This window comes from Pagrus major, chromosome 12 (genome assembly GCF_040436345.1).
Source record: "Pagrus major chromosome 12, Pma_NU_1.0".
Taxonomy (NCBI): domain Eukaryota; kingdom Metazoa; phylum Chordata; class Actinopteri; order Spariformes; family Sparidae; genus Pagrus; species Pagrus major.
Genome location: NC_133226.1, coordinates 27,262,369 through 27,282,692, shown reverse-complemented (window position 1 = coordinate 27,282,692; position 20,324 = coordinate 27,262,369). Strand labels below are relative to the sequence as shown.

The following is a 20,324-nucleotide window of genomic DNA, read 5'->3' as shown; positions in this document are numbered from 1 at the left end:
GAGACGTGCATGTGATGCTGGAGAAGTCCCATCTGGGGCAAAGCAGCTAAAAAAAAAGCTGCTGTCATCCACACAAGGACATCACAGGACCTGTGGTGGGATGTGGAGGGAGACAATGTGACATACTATACACTGTACATGAGCGGCAGCCTGTTGCTCTGAGCACCTTCACATCATGACAGCGGGGTCAGGGAGAATCCAGAGTTCACACCCTGATCACCAACACACTTCTGAACATGTTCACTAGAATGTGATGTTTGCAAATACATACAGGGAAAAACCCGTCATGTGAACTTTGACTGACCAGTGTTGTGGAAATTAGACATGACACTCTGTCATAACTGATATTAACCACGCTGTAAACAAGAAATAATAAGATGTTTATTTTACTGCAACTTACTTACTGCAAAGAAATCATCTGTTTAAAAGGGGCACTATGTAGTTTTGAAGAAATTCAAAACTCAGAATTTTATTATTTACAATATTAATGAGGTAATAATACAAACTCAGAAATACGTATTTTTTTCCATAAGTGAATAAACAAGCTGCTCTCAGAGGAAAATAAGTTGTGACAAAGTTTCTGCTTCAAGTTTTACACACTTCTCCTGTCCATAAAAGAGGTGCACAATTAAAAATAGGCTTTTATTTAAGTTCAAATGCACTTGAAATTGTTGAAAGTGCACTGTAGAAATTTAGATGAGACTCATTTTTAAAAGTCTGTGCGATCACTGTCGGTGTCCAAAGGAAGTTAAAGCGGCATACCTTGGTGATGGGAGCCTCGATAGTCATTGAGTGAATCCTGGCGACGGAGGAGTACCTTCGGTTCTGTAAACTGGGAGCTGAAATTCAGAAAACAGTGATTTTCAGTGGGGCTCACTGATCGTCAGCTTGTATGAGTCTATCAATTAACAACATTAATACTGTAACTGCAAGTAGTAAATCATAGGACCTGCGATTGTTGGCCACGAATTAAAGGAAATGTAGAACAAATGTTAACTCAAACGTAATGAAGGACGAGAAGACAAAGTTTGTACGGTGGTTTTCATTCGATTCGAGAAGAGAAGCAGACAAAGCAGGGACACCTGAAAATAGCAGCAGTGAGTCGAGGAGGGAGGTACGTAATGTCATCAGCCCACGACATCTCTCTTTAGGATCTCTTTAGTTTAAGTACCGACCATAACACAGTCTGACTCACTCCCATCATCGGCCCATTCTTCCTTTGTGTCCCTGCCTTCGCTTTATTCTCAGAGCAGTTATCTAGTCCTCTCTGCCTCTCATCTTCAAAACAGCACAAACTGGAGCTGGGTTCATTTAAAAAAAAAAAAAAAAAGAGCCTCAAATAGAAGATAATGCATTTTGAATGGTCTTACCGTCACTACCACGAGAGCTGAGCGATCTGGCGTCAATTGAATCTTTCCTCCTGTCCCGGTGACGTAAAGAATGACACTCTGAGGAGAAGACAGAGGGAGGAAATGGACGTTAAATGTTCAGTATGTTTCAACAGATTTATGCCGATACAGCCGAGTCTCAGAGCTGCTTCATTTTAATTGACCTTCTGGGATGTTCAAAAATGGGTATTTATGTTTCTGAAAAACGGGACGCTTACAAAAGCTTGAATTTATTGATAATACACAAGAGGCACAAACTGGGGCAAGATTCAGAAGTGCTTCCAACATCTAATACTTTTCCAAACGTATTTCCACAACCCTCAAAGACTTTTCAAAACAGCTGGATGAAAAAATAATCCATCTGCTGCTTGATCACGAAGATTTTTAACCAGATTCCTAAATTGCAAGTTCTTGTCTAGGTTCTTGTTTAGGCTACAGATGAAGGTGGGGACACGTTCATGTTGTAGGCAGCAACATAAAGAAAACAAACATGCCCAACAACAGTCGGCAGGAAGAAGAGAAAATATGTCTCCTGTCTCAAGAGGTTTTGTTTTTGTTTGTCAGACAGTGAGCGATGAACTTCACAGGACAAAATATTTAACTGTGATTTATTTGATAAAAAACCCTTTTTGATTCCTTTGATCAGTGGAGACTTACGGAGCAAATGAAGATACATTTTCAATTAATGGACACAAATAAGGACTTTATGAGCTCAACAAATGTCGGGAGTCTCCACTTTTCTCCATCTTTTTTGCAGACCATGTCGGCAAATCTGAATGAATTATTCTACAGTGTCCATATTGACACAAGTTTTAACATTTATATTGTTATGCGCCTCTTTGAAGGAGCTTCAACAGGCTGCCAGTGATCCAGTGGGTCTTTATTTCAGATGGCAACATGTTACCAGAGTTAGTAACTGTAATAATATTACAGATAACCCGAATAGAAACACGTTATATTACTGCTCAAAGTAATATATTACTACAAGAGGTTACTTGTTACAACACTGACAGAGAATAATAATAAATAGTGAAATGTTTTTGGTTCATGTGGAGGAGAGCCATCACTTCTACTGCCTTTGTTTGGATCGGAGTCAAAGTTTAAGAAACAGGTTAAAATACCTTTAAGTATAAAATATATTTAGCATGAGGCGAAGCAAGAAACATCAACATTTCAGTCATGTCAGTCTCGCGGCTACATAGCTTAGCTCCGTGATTTACATGTAATCTACAGGACTCCCTGCTAATGACTGCTGATCTAAATCATGCTATTCTAAATTTACCAGTCAGGTTTTAATTAGAAACTATACTTGTCCAGTTCAGGTTTAATAAATACGTCATGTTAACTTACCTGACTGCGAATGTTCCCCGCTGCATCGCTCTTCCTTGTTGAACTTGTGGACCTGACAGAGACGAGAGAGCAGAAGCTGATTAAAGTCGAGATCTGGACGACGACCAAGAGTCACTGTTGGTTCGCCTTCGCTGTCAGGAATACAACCAGCCTAATTTCCTGTTCCTTGAAACCAACACACTGGTAGGATTACTTCTGTTGATTAAAGACTTAAGGTGAGCCAGCGATTTGATGTGCTTCATACTGAGGATAACTTTTCATCCCACCTCAACAAACCAATATTAAAATGCAGCACAGAACTGTTTGATATTTGAACACTTCACTGTGTTTGTACATCACCTGTGAGAGCAATTTCTTAAGAAGATTCTCTGAAGCTACCACCTGTGAGTGGTAAAGCTGCTTATAAATACAGAGAAAACACTGGTAAACAGTGGAGACAGCTCTGCCCTACGAGCCATGACGTTAGGAACTGGTTTTTGGAGCGACGTCATCAGTGGCTAAGCTGATAATTTTTCATAGAAAAAAAACAAAAAACAAACAATTGTGGAGACTCTCTTTTCATGATCCAGTGTGAGTGATTAAATAAATATGATTCAATTCAACACTTCTAACATATCCAGTGGCATCCAGCAGGATTTTCATGTGAGAAGGGGGGCTTCTGTGCTTTAAGCCTGTGCTGCTTGTTGACGTTTTGGGACACTCGCAGGTCATTTGTTGCTACCTGTAGAGATAACTTTGAGTAGTTTGTGTCACTATCACTGCTCCTAGATGCCGTTTCACACCAGAAATGTCAAAGCGAGTGGAGCTCAGCCCAAAACAGAAGATCAGAAGTGCAGGCCAAATACCAATTTGTGAGATTTTGTCTCTAATTTCTGACAATTTATTTTCAATAACAAAAACCAAAACATCATCTTATTTTCAAGATATTAACTGGCTTCATTAAATGGAACAAGAATGATAATTAACAAATGTGGTGAATAGGTGAACATGATTTTAATGTTTGTTCTGTGCTTCATCTACCCCGACTGTGAACCTTACAGCACATTCTCTCATGTTTATGATAACATATTTTCATGCAGGTGACAATTTGTACAGAACATCCTGTTAGTCACACTGAGGTTATTGAAGATTTGGATATGAAGAGCCTCTAATCCAGTTACAGAAGATTTTCCTCACCCAGTGACTCACGGCACCTTTACATCGTGCTGACTGTGCATACTGCACATTTATGTAATGATGAATGTGTACATCCAAACATGTCGTTTTTATTCAGGTTCATGTACAAAATCTGAAAAAATAAAATGTATTTTGACACGTAGAAATGAATCTCTGTAATGTTTGTTAATTACTTCCACTCTCACACGAGTTTCTCCTCTTACAGCCCCTCTCTTTAAATGTCTAAGTCACTTCGCTCTCAGGTCTCCAGTGCGTCCCATACTGAGTAAATAGGATTAAGACAGTGTAAACACTTCTAATGACATACACGGCTGCCAGATTTAGCTGGCTTCATCGTAATGGGCTTCTTGGGCTGCAAAGCACAAACAGACATCTAAAAAAAAAACATCTTTTGAATTAACATGAATAAAGCTGGGAAATAGTTGAGATTATGATGGCCCTTAATTGAGAGGGAAAGACAAACAAAGCTGACCCTAAACCTGCTGTAAGTCTGGAGTGCTTAGACAAATACTGCTAACTAAACAACACAATGAAATGGAAACCGTGGTCTACAGCCAACAACTGGGTGGGAAAAGATGTGGAATAATGTGTGGTTTCAAGTGCTCAGAGGAAACTGTTCTAAGAAAGGGAACAGTATTAGATCAGTGATAACCTGAGGGGACCTCTCTGGTCTTCAGCTGGTCTGGATAATTTTATCTCAGTGAAGACGCACTTAAGACATCATTTAGTTTAAAATGTCATCAAATACTTAACTTTTGTTCCTACTTTGCATCAGCTCTGTTCTGTAAAGCGTGGTGAAAATACATCAAGAAAAGGGGGCACCCTGATAACACCATTCAGTTTGACACTGCACAATTCAGGTTGTGTGGATGACTTCCATGGTTTCGGGAATGGGATCAGTCTCTGGCATGTCTAAGGATTCCCAATCCCAACAAGCAGGAATGAATGCCATGTGGCTTTGGCAGGCAGATGCCAACGGCTGACTCACCTTATGCACACACGATGAAAGAGAGCAATGAGCTAAAGCTAGTCTCTGTGCAGCTTTTCCTGAGGTATAAATAGCCCTGGCGCCTGGCTGCTAGCCCTCCGGGGCCTTAGAGGGGGATCCTGGTGCTTAGCCGTAGCTTAGCATAGTATGACGTTATTGGCCTGGAACCCAGCTGAGAGCAGCGACACACCTGCTTCAGAGTAAGTGTGCACGCTGCTCAGCAGAGCTGGAAGCCTGCGAGGCTGCATGCCCCGCTCAAGTATTTAAATCTGACACTTTAGCCTGCAGCTCATTTGAAGTATTTATGTAAAACTAACTGCCAGCAGAGTTTGTAATTTACGTCCAGTTTGGACTCAATCATTCACTCTTGATTGGGCCAAGCTGTGCTGTAGCATTAGGACTGACGTCTGTTCAAGCTCCACAACAGAAAGACTCACTGTAATCTTCAAAAGTGAGTTTATGAGTCTGAGGCTTTAATTTTGTAGCAGCATTTTCTCCAAGCAGCTGTTAGTAAGCTAAGGATTTATCATTTTGAGCTACAAATCAGCATATTGGGCATATTTGAGAGAAAGTGTTTTGAGATTTCAAAGTGTTGCTGATGTGCAGATGCTACTCATTTCGGGCTGGTACAGTGAAGGCAATGAAAGGATGGTATCATCCAAGATCAATAGTTTTATTTTGTCACTCGAAGCTCTTGTGTGGCTTCTTCTAAGAACTTCTCCTGCTCTCAGGAGGTCTCCACATTTTGCTACAGTGTAACTAAACAGCTGGTGAGGCATTTTTTGTAATATACTATGTATATAAGTGTACAGTAACTTAACTATAATGCTGGAAATGTATAGCCAGATAAGGATTAGTGGATACAGATAACGGTGTACTCGCTCTTCCCTACTTAAAAGATTACTGGAATGAAATGACGTCATCTGTGTGACACAGGAGATGATGACTTCACTCACCTGATTATTGTTGTCTATGTGAGGTCTCTTGATGGATACAAAATGACGAATCTTCCTGTTGGAAGCGATACAAGAGTGTCAGTAATTTCAGTTATTTGGAAATGTACATTTATCACTTTGGCTTGATTAGTATTTGCTCACCCTCCCTGGCCGATGACTGGTGTTATCTTCACATGTTGTTGTATGCTGTCGCCTGACTTCTTTCTGGCGTAGTAGATACCCTGCCATTCCTTCAGAGAGAACAGAGCAGTCAGGAAATGACAGAGTATCATCTCATTTCACAGATGGGTTCGTGGATGGACGTGAGACAGACCTTTCCTTTCTTGATACAGGTGTTGATGGTGTCCAGCAGGTCAGCTCTGTTCTTGTCACTCTTGGGGAGTTCAGTCAGCTCCTTCCCGATCAGCTCCCCCTTGTGGTAGCCCATCATCCGCTCAAACGCTGGATTCACGTACTGGGACAAAACCAGGAAGACGAAAGAGTTAAAGTCTGTTCTGCTTACGAGTATTGCCTGATTTTTGTGTTGCCGGCATCAAATTCAGAATAATTCAATAGATTTACAAAAATCAAATGAAGTCGATGAGGTAAAACATTAAATATATTGTTTTTCACATGTGAAAATGTGGAATTTACATCTAAAATAAAATGAATGTGAACGTATGTAGTTTACATTTGAAAATGCACCGTGAAAAAAAACAATAACTGGGAAAATTTCAGTTCACACGTGACATTTTCTATTCACGTGTTAAAATTTTATTTCACATGTGAAAATGTGGAATTTAAAAGTGAGAAAGAAATTTTATGTGATCTTGTGCACCGTGTGAATCTATGCAATTCACATGCAAAAATGTAAATTTCAAAATTAATGTCCCAAGTTGAAATTTTAGTTCACATTTGAAAATAGCCGAACGCAATTAAAAACGTGGAATTTAAATGGGAGAAGCAAATTATTATATTATATTATTATAAGCAAAGTTATTTCATGTGCCATGTTCCACATGTGGAAATTCGATTCCACATGGAGAAAAAGCAAATTGCAGGTAAATGCATGTAATTCACATGTGAAAATTTAAATTTCACATGTGGAAATTTTCATTCATATGAGAGCCAATCACTTGTGAAAATGTCCAGTTCACACGTGATTTTATTTTCACGTTAAAATTTTAGTTGACATGAGACAATGGCCATTCGCATGTTAAAATTTTTTAGTCCGCCTGTGAAAATACCCGATTACTTGTGGAATTCATATGTGAAAAAAATTGAGTATGAATGTATGTAGGATAATTCATATGTGAAAAAGCCAACAACTTGTGAAATTGTCAGGTTCACATGAGACATTATTTTATTTTCACCTATTAAATTTTAGTTCACATGCGAAAATAGTGGAAAATGTGGAATTTACATGTGAAGAAGCAAATATGTGATTTCATGTGCCATGTTTTGTTTCCACATAAGTAAATTCAACTCTCTTGTGAAAATGTCCAGTTCACATGGGACATTATTTTCTTTTCATATGTTAAAATTTTAGTTCACATGTGACAAAGCAAACTGCACGTGAAAATGTAGAATCCACGTGAAAAAAAACAAGTATGTCGAAAAGGATATGCAAATTATCACTTTCTGTTTTATATTTGTTCTCCACAGCATCCCAACTAATTTGGATTTAAAAAACGAGAACACAGAATTTCACCTGCCTCACCCTTTTCAGGAAAGGTTTGAGATCTTGCTCATTCTGACTGTATGTATGCATGTACATGGATGCATCATCCCTACCTGTATTATGTGGTCTTCACTGGTGATCTCCACAGCCTCTTGACAGAGCTCCAGAGCAGTGAAGACAGAGTTACAAGCCCTGCGGATTAATAAAGCCACACCGACTCAGGATTAGTGACACCCTCCTTCATATGTGCCTGTGCATGTATGTGCGTCATATGGTGTTTTTCCTCTGCTGTACCTGAGTTTGAACTGGCAGCGCACCTCTCCGTGTTCAATCTGTATGAGCTCATTGTAGCAGGCTGACACGCTGCTGTTCTCCACAAACCTCTGGAGGCCAAACAAGGTTAAGTGGTGTTTGAAGGAGAAGGAGAGAGACGGGCGGAAAATTGAATGAGTCAGGATTTACTCAATAGCGACTTGTTTTCCAACCTCCTACGTCATTTTCACACCATCACACACCGCTGACAATGAGTGCTCTTTCTAAACTGCTGCTATTTTAGTGTCTCGAGTCTCTTAGAAAGGCCGATAAAGAAAAAAAGCATCGATCAGAAACAAGGAAACACACTCAGTCTGTTATAAACACACAGTTAGAAGCTGAGAAATGCTGTTGGACGTACTCTGCTGAATCCAGCACAGAGGAGAGGAAGAACAGATGGCTCCTCCTGGTCAGTCGGCCTGTACAAAGACAAAACAATCATTTTCAGAAACATGCTTGTTCACATCAATATGAAAACAATGTAGTTTCAAGGCCTTGTAAACATATTTGATGGGAATCTAGATGAACATTTATTTTCTGCCAAAGTTACAACAGATATATGTATTTGTGGTGATGTCATGTATTTCCACGGACCAATAAGGATTCAGAAACATTTAAATCAGAAACAGTCATACTCCTGATTGGTGTTACAGGTTAATAGATTAGATTTTGAGCATTAATACAGCAGCAAAAAACTTTTGCCATGTTGAAATATTAGTTAGCTATCCCTGTTGTCTGTTTGTGTAGCCAGGATGGCCGTGCATCCATGTTAATGCATTTGAGTCTCTCTCCGACCTCCCTGCGTCTCTTTTCAACATGGCGGCCTATTAAGAACCTTTCTCGTAGCTGAACAGTACGCTGAAATGTGTTTGTGAACACATTTGAGGAGAAAATGGGCTGTGCAGTAACAGAGTATTGATTCATATTTGATCAGCACTGCCTAATTTTACAGTTTGATCCAAGATACATGAGGCTCCGTTTCAAAGCTCGACACAGTATGGTGGCTGACTCATCAGAAACTCTGTTTTTCGAGCTAAAAAATAAACTGAAATATGGTTCTGAAAACAACTGTAAGCCAGAAAAAGGCTGTGCAGGAACAGAATCTCGATTGATATTTGATCAGCACTGTTTGGTTTGACAGTTTGACCCAAGTTTCTTGAGCAGTGTGTGTTAAGATGTTGTTTTCTTTTTTCCCTTTAAACTTTATTGGGCGAGCATTTGTTTTGGACTGAGATGCTGATGCTCTACTGTGATATCTAATGTCTAATGAATGTGAAATTTGTAGAGGAAAGGTTGAGTTTTATTCATGTTTAATTTAATATCCATCAGGGAAAAACAGCAAAGTGGACAGCCTGACATGATTCATGCTGAACTAATAGAATTAGTGCTTTGGAAATAGACATTACATTGAATTTATCAAGACATGGAGAAGGTTTTAAGTCTGCTTTAACACACAGACACATAGGCTTTTTGACTTGGTCATTGTTTGGTTTTTCACTTTTATTGGTGATAATGTTTTAGATTTGAAGTTTTCAGGAACCTCAAATCACACACAAAACACGGAGGATATTAGGGATCTACAAAAGGTAAAATTAAACTTACTTTTGTGGCACAATGGCGAGAATAACTGTGTTTTCAGAGGGCTTTGTGGCGCGGATCAACCTGGGAATAAAACAAATTAAAAAGATTAAAAGTCAGCAGGAGTTCATTCCATTCACACTTTGAGCTCATGAGCGGTGGCTTGGACTCAGGTACATACAGGACAAACATGTGGGCAGGTTCGAGGGTGATGTCATTACCACAGAAGAAGAGCAGAACATTTCACAGAAACACCAAACACATCTGCTTCAAGCCACACCGCTGGCAGGACGAACGGGGAAAAGAAGACAGCGATGGAGGATGAAATGAAAGGAGGAACAGAGGGAACAGATGATGGCATGGATCCTCATGGGGGATACGGACGGGAGCGGGGGAACAGGAAAGAAAAAACTGTGTCGAGGAGAGGAGTGAAAGAGCAGCTGCCAAACTGTGGTGATCAGCAGACAGCAGAGACGAATGGATCTGTTCCTGTACTCGGGGAAATAATGAAGCACATATAATAAATCAATCTGCAAAATATATGGTTGTGGCTTTTAGGGTAACCGAGAACTCTGGATGGCCTGGTGCTGTTTCTAACAATAACTACATACAGCCAAAGAGTCGGAAGAAATCAGGACAGAAAGTACAAGTAGTCTTGACTAAGAGACACCAGCTTCAACACAAATAAAAGGTCTTTAAAGAAGTGATGCCTAGAAGGTATTCACACAGGCATTAAGACGACCATGGGACACACACACACTGAACTCTTTTATCTCCGGGATTCCCCGTTTAAATGCTCTAAACACAGGTCCTTTGTTCACTGATGTGAGGAAGTAGAAAAAGAACATACTAGTTATTTGCAATAATCGGAGATTGATTGTAATTTTGATGCGATTACAAGATATTAATTTTGGTTAGTGAGCTCAACATCAGCATGAGAAGGAATCTGACCCAGTCGCCACAATAACATGTTGGCATTTTACATTTCTGCAAACCACAGTGTCATACTTATCAGAAAACATTTCTATGTGTCATATCACATCAGATAATATGAGCTAGCTGAGACGGTGCTGGCATGGCAACTGCACTGTTCGAGACGACTGCTCATGAAACTACTGGATATTTTTAACGTCACGTCGGGACATTTTCCAGCTGGGTGTTTTAATGGGACAGCAGGAATACGGGTTACTTTTAATGAAACGTTTGGACATTTGTGGCGACAAAACCAGATATTTTTGACAAGATATCGTGACAATTTGTTGATGGAAACGCAGTATTTTTAAGGAGACAGGACATTGTTTCAGCAGTGTTTGTGGCAAGAAAGTGGTACATTTTAAAAGAAATGTTGGGACATTTTCCAGCTGTGTTTCTGGCGACAGAACTGAATATTTTTGATGAGGCGTCGGGACCATTTGCAGGTGAAGAACAGGTATTTTTAATGAGACGATGGGGTATTTTCCAGCCGTTTCTGTGACGATACATCCGGGTATTTTAAGCCAAAATATGATCTTTTCCTCACCCTAGCCAAGTGGTTTTTGCACCTAACTGTAGCAGAACATAAACACAGTGTTGTCACAACATAAAATCGAACATAAAGAAAAGTTTCAACATATTCGTGTTTTGCAGAAACGTACTGTCAACATGTGAGATTGAGTTGCAGCAGGAAGAGGGGGAAACAGTGTTGTGTAAAACATAGCACTAAAAATACCATCTAAAAAAATCTTGAAATGCCCGTGCATGCCAGGAAGTCCTAGGAGACAAACTTAGCACAGACCAGTATTTCCAGTATAAACTCAACAAAAACCTGGCAACGACCAGTAGTGAATGAGATTATTCTACAGTTAAAGAGGTTTGTGAAAAGTGTCCAGGGGTTTTTGTTGGACAATGAACAAGAAGGAAAAAGCTCCTGTCTGTGTACTACAGTACTCCTGGTTCCCCTGGGCCAGTATCCAGCTTTCATGTCAACAAACAAACTCACCATGTGTAGTTCAGGCTCACTCGAGTGCGTCTCTATTTCAACAGCCTCTTATGAATTGTGACATCCAGTATCAACTGCTGCTTCTCTTTAGAGCAAAACACTGAATTGAGAAACCTTGAAGAACACCAGCTAACAGACTACAGTAACTCAGTGTGCAGCTTCAGGTTGGAGACACCTGCGGTGCCTTCAATGAACACCAGAGGGCACCAACAAGCCCTCCACTACAGTGCCTCAAAGCTGAAGTGATTTAGACAGACTGAACTCTGGAAATCGTTGTAAACTACTGATTATGAAATAAATATCATAGAATGGATGCTTTTTGATTGGAGAGAAGCTTTATGTGGTCTCTGTTATTGAAATTATTTGACCCTTTTGGCAGATGAAGACCTTTCTGACATGTCAGACATGCAGAAAAGAAGCCAGACGAGGAATCACAGCGCAGTTTGACGTTTAAAGGCTTAGGTCAACATTTTGGGAAATAAACTTATTCACTTTCCTGCTGAGAATTAGAAGAAAAGATCAATAACTGACGGACCATAAGCACAGTGTTGGCACAACATAAAATTGAAAGTTTAACCTAAAGAAAAGTTTCAACCTATCTGTGGTTTGCAGAAACGGTTTGTCAATATTTATTTTGGCAACTGGGTTGAGATGGTTATCTTGGCTTAGCATGAAGACTTAAAACAGGGGGACAGGTCTTAAAATCCTCCTTCCACCACCTCTAAAGCTCACAAACTGACTTTTTGTTAATTCATAGAGTAAACATGACAAGTTCATGGTATGTCTGTTAATTATTGAGCTTTAGAGGTGCTGAAAGGTGGATTCTGTTCCCTTAGGGCAGAGTCAGGCTAGCCATTTCCCCGCTGCCAATCTCTGTACTAAGCTAAGCTAACAGTCTGCTGGCTGCAGCTTTTTATTTACCACGAAGACAAATGTGATATCGATCTTTTAAGTAACTCTAAGAAAGAAAGCCAATGAACTTATTTCCCAAAATGTCCAACTTTTCCTTTCAGCAACCATGAATATAGTCTGTCAGTCATTTAAAGATGAAATAAGAAACCACCACAGAAGTAGTGACAGCAGACACACAGGTGAGGCTCACCTGCACACAGCTTCAGGCTCAAAGTATCGCGAGTGGCGTCCATCAATGACTATAATCTCATGGTGCTTGTCCAGGAAACATTCGACGGCAGACTCGGGCGTCCGTGCGATGTTACACCTGAAGCCGGCGCGGTCGCAGGCCCACCAGAAGGCATCGCTCTGGCTGTCCTCCTTGGCGAACACCAGCAGGACCTGAAGAGACAGGGAGGAATGGACGCCTGGGTGAGACAGTGCTGCTACGGCGGTGATAATTACAGAGTATCTATGTTAGTAGGTCTACACTACATTTACTACTCAGACAGGACATTCTCCAGAGCAGCTGCAGACATCCGAGAACCAGATGTCAGCTGTGTTCACCTCAGACACCACAGTTACTGACACTTATGGGCCTGAATACAGTACTCAGGTGTAACCTCTTTCTCTATCATTTAGTAAACACAATTTTGCGATGACAATGAGCTCAGTGCCACAACCCTTTGATGTGACGGCCTCTCAGAGATATTTAACCCATGAACCTCCACCTTCCTTTTAAGGGTCGGCTATTTTTTAATCATTGCAATGAAACTGGACACAAAGTTTTGAAGGACTTGTTTCACTGTTCAGCTGCCAGATGGCTTTGAAGAGCGTGAGTTGTACTTCGCGGGGGAATGTATGTGTGTATTTTCACAATGAAGCATAATACCAGGACTTTACATGGTACTAGCAGTCTGTGCATGTTTCCCATAGTGCTAGTAGCAATATTTTCATTTTGTATAATTTATCTAGAGTACTATTAAGAGCTGGGATGTATAAAAGGTTCAAATTCATGCTTATGAATACAAAAAAACTCAAAATGTGCTGTTGATGTGTAGGCCCGTCACTACAGAAGCATATTGCTTAAGTATCACGTTAAAACATGAAACGTTTGGTTGAAATGGTTTCTTTAAGCTATAACAAGATATTTTCATGTTATAACAAGATATCATGGATCTGTGGAGAGCATTTATACCTGCCCTGCTGGCAGCTGTGAGCGGTTTATCGGCCGTACTTTCACCTTTAAACACCCCGACTCCTTCGGCCGCCTCTGGGCCAGGCCTCGCCACACACACCGAGGTGGAGTGACTCGGTTTCGGCCAGCTAGCGTCTGACCCCCGGGCAGCTCGTGGAGGGGCAGCCCGCCCTTCGGACATCCAGCATGTCGGCTCTCTCTGGCGGACGAGTGCGGTGTGTTTACTGGGGAAACTAGCGGTCACAGTCCGCCGCCAGCACCGGAGGTGAGTCCGGTCTTTGCGAACCGCGTCGCGGCGGCGTGTGTTTACATTTCCCGGGCTGAGGCGGTGGGGAAGGAAGCAGCTGTGCAGCGCAGAAACATAAATAAAGCTCAGAACAACTCAAATCTGGAGACTGTGTTGAAGATGGCGCCCGTTCATTCCTGTGAAAGCTGCTCAGCGGCGTGTAGAAGCCAGAAAAAGCTGGGCAGGTCTTCGTGGGTGTAAAAGGACCCGGATCTTCCGCGTCGTGTTGCCCCGAGCATGCGCACTAGAGACTTCCGCCGCCCGAGCCGGCTAACTTCCGGTTTAGCGCCCGGCTAACTTGGGTAGAGATAAAATAATTTAATCGTGCGGCTCTTCTAGACTTTCCAGATGTTATCAGGCTGAATGGCTCTGGTTATGATATCCGCACGAGATATTTCGCGGAGGTTGTGACGCTCAAAAAAATGTATCCACCATTTTACAGCCGCTGCCATTTTGTTTTATACCATATTTAATTTTCTCTACGTTAATGTTTTATGTGTTAAGAAGTGTCTGATCACTCTTGAAATTGTGTAACTGTGATTCATTGTTGCCTTAAAGTTTGTAAAATAATAATAATAATAATAAAAATAAAAACCTTGATATTGTAATTACAGAGTTTGGCCACTACGAAAGTTGGCTCGAAAGCCCGGCGCTGTTCCTGAGGGGTCGCGAGATTTTTTCATTTTATTATAACAACAAACTTTCTTCTTATAAGAATATACTTTTTTATATATATATAACGTGAAAATGTATCGTATAAAATAAATGTTATATATTGTTCTAACAAAACTTGTTATTGTCAGAACAACATATTATTTATCTTGTTGTGATGTGAAATGTTTCATTTGATAATGTGATAACATTTTACATTGTAATGTGACAAATCACTGTTAAAAAATGCATTGTTATAATGTGAAACCTTTCATGATAGTATATTGTTATAACAAGGAAAGTTTCTTGGTAATCATAAGTCATGATACATTTGTTTTTTCATAATAACATGAAGAACATCGCAACATGCTATAACATGAAACATTTCACTTGTAACTAGGTCATTACTGTATTGTTATAATACAGTATATTTTCTTTGGTTTCTGAAAAAACAAAATGCCACATTCTTCCACAATAAAGCTCTGACAACCAATGAGAAATCTACTGAAGTCTGGCCAGAGAGAGTGTTTTTGTTTGTTTATGTCTCTTCTGATTTCACCGTGTAGCGACTGGCTGTGTAATATTTGTGAATAATTCTAAAGGACACTGCCTTCACCTTCTTATGAGGATAAATGAAATGGGGCACGTATGTTTTTGTTGTTATTTTGGGTATGTTGTTGTGAGAAACACATTTTTCCTACTGGTGAGTCAGCTGGGTTGGGGAGGGAGACAGAAGTATGTTAAGCTGATTGAGTCTCTAAATCACTTTCAAATATAATATCTTCCATTTGATTTGTTTGAAAGGTGCTGTAGTAATGAAAATGTCCCGGCAAATTATTCCTTCAGCATTAAACTGAGCAGCATCACTCATGAAAGCAGTTTCACACCAACAGACGTGAAGCCTGCAGAGTGCAGAATCGTGTTTTTGATCCCACACTGAGTTTCGACCACGAACACACCAGCCACCTTTGGTACAGTGGTGAGGAAATACAACACGCATACAGTAGACACACACACACACACACACACACACACACACACACACACACACACACACACACACACACAAAAAGGCAGCTGGTCTGCAGCCAGAGGCAACAGTACTCAGCTCGGCCTCGCAGCAGCATCACCTCCTGACTCCCTCTAAGGACAACAAAGGATAGAGTGACACAAGGAGAGCATGGAGGTGCAGCAGAGAGAGAGAGGGAGACAAAAGACTCACCGTACTATAGTTTTAGTTTATTTCAGTTCACAGCTGGAGTTAGGACTAGATATTATGGATTTTGATGGTGTGATCATAGTCAGAAGAAACATCGTTGTTTCATGATTATTGCGCATTAATTTATTTAACAACACTAATTTTTAACGAGACATTTTATTGTATTTTGTTCCAACAACATTTCTTTGTTGGTTTTGTTTTTAACAGTTGCCAAATAATACAGTACAAAATAAGACCTCAAATAAAGTAAATAGGTGCTGGACCTGCAGCAGCAGCAACCTTTTTTTCCCAGAAAGATTTGAAGAAAGGATATCTGTTTTCTTGAACAACACCCTGGTCATTCTTTGTGTATCCAAAATGCTCCCATACGACAACTTCAATGCACAATATGTAATTTCTGCCACTAGGGGTCTCTCTATCAAAACATAACAAAATCCAGACCTCCTGGAGGAATAAACACCAGGAGTCTCATCAGATTCTGCTCTGATCTGGAGCCGTTTCCTGACTGGAGAGGAGAGCTCAGAGATTACTTTGTAACTTCTGGATTAAAAAGTGGATTTATCTTCACTCCTGTTTATCAGCCTGACTGCAGCAGTGATCCGGAGGTGACCTCCATCGTCGGGTGTTTCTGTTCTGTAATGTTGACTGCTGACTGGAGCTGGAGGGGAAATGTACTTTACTTCATGAGTGTAACGTTACGGAGAGGAGAGAGAGAACCAGAACCAGAACCAGAGTCTCTGAGTGCTGACTTCAGTCAGACATTCACCTGAATTCAAACACAATTACACTCTCTAGCTTATGGCTAATGTACAGTTGAGTAATCAGGCTGTCTGGGGCGAATAAACACAAATGATCAAGCGATCAAACTGGCTTTGCTCGTGGTGAACTCACCATTTAACAACCACATTTACTGATGAAAATCTATCTGATGTGACTCAGACACTAAAATTCACAGACGAGGTCATGTTTTAGAGTTTTATTCAAGTCGTGTTTAGTCTCGTTCTCTGACTTCCTTCCTCAGCTTGTGGGTTTCTCTGGTTTGAAGATTGTTGGAAACATTTGGGATAATGTGAGGACACAACTCAACAACATATAGAACAAAGATCGAGTTGTTTTTAGACATTTTAATGCTGAATTTTTACATATTATATCTTTAAGGCGTTTTTTGTTTCTGGGGTGGAAAACAAAAGAGAGAAGTCAGTCTTGTGACAGCATGTGTGACTTTGTTTGACCAGGTTTGTTTTTGTCTATACCTGTTTAATTTTCCTCACTGTACAACTGTTGTTCGTTGAAAGATAATTCACCATAATGTCATTTTTTCGAAAGTGAGAACAGAAACAGTCGTTGTAGCTCAACTTTTATGGCTATAAAACTGTGACATTAATAGTGAAATCGATTTATGGCTCCATCTCTACTCAGGACAGACAGAAATCTGGAAAAGCACAGGTGAGAACGACAGAAGAAGATGTAAATAAAAGAAGGAGGGAGACGATGAGCTGGTATTGGTGAGTGCCTGTGAAAGGTCCACAGTCTTTGATCTCGTGCTGGCTTGTGTAACCATGGTGCTAACATGTGAAATTCCACACACACGGTACCCAGTCGAGCCTGAGACGACGCCGACCGCACACATCTCTGACCTGCCACCCAAATATGTCACCAGCGATGAGCCTGGTAGGAGGCGCCGCTGGTCTGATGAACACACAGTCAAACAGATATGATGTTAATGTGATGGACTGCAGCCGTGTATTTTAAATGTGTCTGTGAGACACACTTCTCTGAGCGTAACTCACCGTTAATGCTACACAAATTAATGTATGTTTACACAATAACCTGGTTACAGCCTCTTTAAAGTGAGTACATCATTTTAATTTTCCGTCACCGGCGGGCTTCATGCTCTGGATGAAAACAGCGTACAGTTAGCCTCCAGTTGGCACAGCTTGATCCTCGCCTGCAGCCGAGAGCTGACTCACATTTTCAGGGTTCAGAGGTTAATCCTCCGTGTTTGCACAACCAGGCCAGATGCCATCTGACGGAGGGAGAATCCCAAACACAGAGAGGTGTCATCAGGCTAACTAGCTTTGAGCACTTTATCTGTGTGGGAGCGTAACACAGTCTGAGCCCGTCAGACAGTTTAAATTTAAGTCATTATGTAACACTTTGCATAAAACATTAATTCAATATAAAGAATGAGATCAATATTTTTTTTAACAGGAGGTGCTGCTGGTGTTACTTTAAATGGTGCCAGTGCCGTTTGAATTTTACCTGATTGAAAAAATCACAAATCTAATAGTTTATGATAATAATATAATTTTAAATATATATAATATGGTATTTTCTTTTTTGTTGTATAGTTTGTTTGTTTTGAGTTGGAGAGTCTGGTGTCAGTAGCAGAAGATTGTCAATAAATTGGCGATATATTTCAACAAATGACATCAGCAGCAGTTTGATAATCGATTAATCATTTTTTAAGACAAACTCCTTTTTTCCTACAAGCAAGTAGTTTGAATGTGAACTTGGGCTTTAAGAAATGATGACGAGTAGTTTTCACTGTTGGTGATATTTTACAGATAGAGAAATGATTCATCAAGAAGATAATCACCAGATTAATTGATAATGACAATAATCATTGGTTGCAGCGCCATTTCAATTCCCCACAAAATTAAGATTATTTGGTAAAAGTCAAGAATAAACTTTTAACCTCTTCCCACTTTTCCAGCTTCTTTTATACAACCCGTAATATTTTCCACAGCTTTCACAGATGGTTGCTGTTATTCAACTTTTAAAGCCAGCGATGCAGTTCAGCGTCAGCGTTTCATCATCCAGCATTCACACTGCAATTCCCTTAAAAACAGCCGCCTCCAGTTCTTAAAGCTCGGTTTGTAAAGACTGTAGAAACCAGCAAAAGCTACGTTTGGAAAGTATCCAACCGAATCCCACCTTTCTAGCTTCAACAGCTTGTTTATTCACTTATGGAACAAAGTTTGTATTATTACCTCATTAATATTGTAAATTTTAAAAATTCTTGGCTTGAATTTCTTCTACAAACCTACGTAGTACCCCTTTAAGGCTGCATCGGATTACTTTTTTTCCTTAATTAATCTGCTGATAATTTTGTCAAGTATTCTCCTGGTCAGTTAAATTAGAAAATTGAGTCTAAGTTGACGTATTCAGATCAAGTTTTGTTTAATCAACTAATAATATTCAGTTTTTGTAGGAATGCACACAGATCCATCTAGTGTATACAGCATTTCTATTCGATTTCATGGTATTTATTTGAGTATATTTTTATTTACTCATGTTTAAAATTGAATTTCTCCTACAGGGGATCAATAAAGGTACATCTTAACTTAACTTAACTTTTCTAAGTACTGGCTTGTAGTGAAGGTTTTACATACTGTCTGCACTTTCATCCCCATAAATACAGTAAGTACATATGTGTATATGTGACGTACAAAAACATACAGCGTGTGTATCTTTACCTTCACTTGTGTAATGAGTGAAACATGAACGCTGAGATAAGCTGAAGGAGGAGGGATCTGACGAGGTTGAGACTCTCCAGGACTGTGAGGCAGTAACACTAAATGTCAAGGAAAAACTCACTATATATAACTCTCTCCTGCAGAGAGTTTTATCTCCCTCTTTTCATCTCTCCGGTCCTGTGGAAGGAGCGAAGCGGGAGAGGTCACGGATCCAGCAGCAGGCTGGAGGTCTGACTTTAGCAGGGCTGCTTTGGGAGAGCAGTTTGAGGGTTTTATGGGGCATGAGATGAGGTCTTAGAAGGCTTTTTTAATAAAGCCTGGTCCCTCCACCTGCCTGCATGCTGCCACAGATTCCTGTTGCGATGTTATTTGGCATTGTGAGTAAGGAGGAGGAGGAGGAGGAGGAGGGATACTGTAGCTGAACATGAGTGGCATGCCAGGCCTCTCACATCACTGAACTCAGAAACCTCTGGAGATCACTCACACTGAAGCAAATTCAATCAAAGCAACAAAGCAGCTGATTCCTGAGGCGAACACAGGAACGCTCTGCACGTCGTACCTGCATCTCAACCAGCTGATAAACCTGCAGGAACTCCTTGTTTCTTTGTTACATAAGGATAAATCTGACTAGCACATGTCCTAATCCCCGAGCAGAGGATGAGCACAGACAATCCCTGACTCAACTCCACCTCACCTTGTATATTACCAAGCTCTCAACGGGCAGCAGGAGATCCCAGCAGGCCTGACAGCAGAGTATAGACAACTGTCTGCACGCAGTGTCACATGAATACATAATCCTTTTAAAGAAATGAATGTACAGCTCAGATCAGCAAATAGCTCCTACAGTGAAATATGTTTTTATGAACCTGAAGTTTCAGTCCGGCTCCCAATTTTACATTCGTTTTGTCTGGGAATGGATGAATTTACCTGATATTTTGAAAACAAGTGTCAAAATGTGGTGTTTTTTCTTTAAGTGAACTCAGACAGAACCTCAGGAAGTTGATTTTTTATCTAAAAAGATGTCCTTGAATGTTTCAGACTTCTATATGAGTTTTTGTTTAGTTGAGGTGCCTCTGATCCGGACGCCTCCTGGGCGCCTCCCTTTGGAGGTTTTTCCGGGCACGACCAACTGGGAGGAGACCCCAGGGCAGACCCAGAACTCGCTGGAGAGATTATGTATCTCATCTGGCCTGGGAACACGTTGGGATCCCCCA

General features: G+C 40.5%; 1 protein-coding gene across 1 annotated transcript in view; it reads right to left on the bottom strand.

Annotated features, from left to right (window-relative positions):
* pde8b (phosphodiesterase 8B) overlaps positions 1–20,324 on the bottom strand; it is a 34,951-nt gene that overhangs the window by 11,761 nt on the left and 2,866 nt on the right. Inside the window, exons 3-15 of the mRNA XM_073477576.1 lie at positions 15,543–15,555; positions 13,521–13,708; positions 12,489–12,679; positions 9,433–9,492; positions 8,192–8,249; positions 7,813–7,901; positions 7,632–7,710; positions 6,172–6,312; positions 6,000–6,088; positions 5,859–5,913; positions 2,739–2,790; positions 1,371–1,448; positions 763–839 (exon numbers count right to left, since the gene is read on the bottom strand). Of these exons, the coding sequence (XP_073333677.1) occupies positions 763–839; positions 1,371–1,448; positions 2,739–2,790; positions 5,859–5,913; positions 6,000–6,088; positions 6,172–6,312; positions 7,632–7,710; positions 7,813–7,901; positions 8,192–8,249; positions 9,433–9,492; positions 12,489–12,679; positions 13,521–13,708; positions 15,543–15,555 (1,170 nt within the window). The remainder of the gene's footprint in view (positions 1–762; positions 840–1,370; positions 1,449–2,738; positions 2,791–5,858; positions 5,914–5,999; positions 6,089–6,171; positions 6,313–7,631; positions 7,711–7,812; positions 7,902–8,191; positions 8,250–9,432; positions 9,493–12,488; positions 12,680–13,520; positions 13,709–15,542; positions 15,556–20,324) is intronic.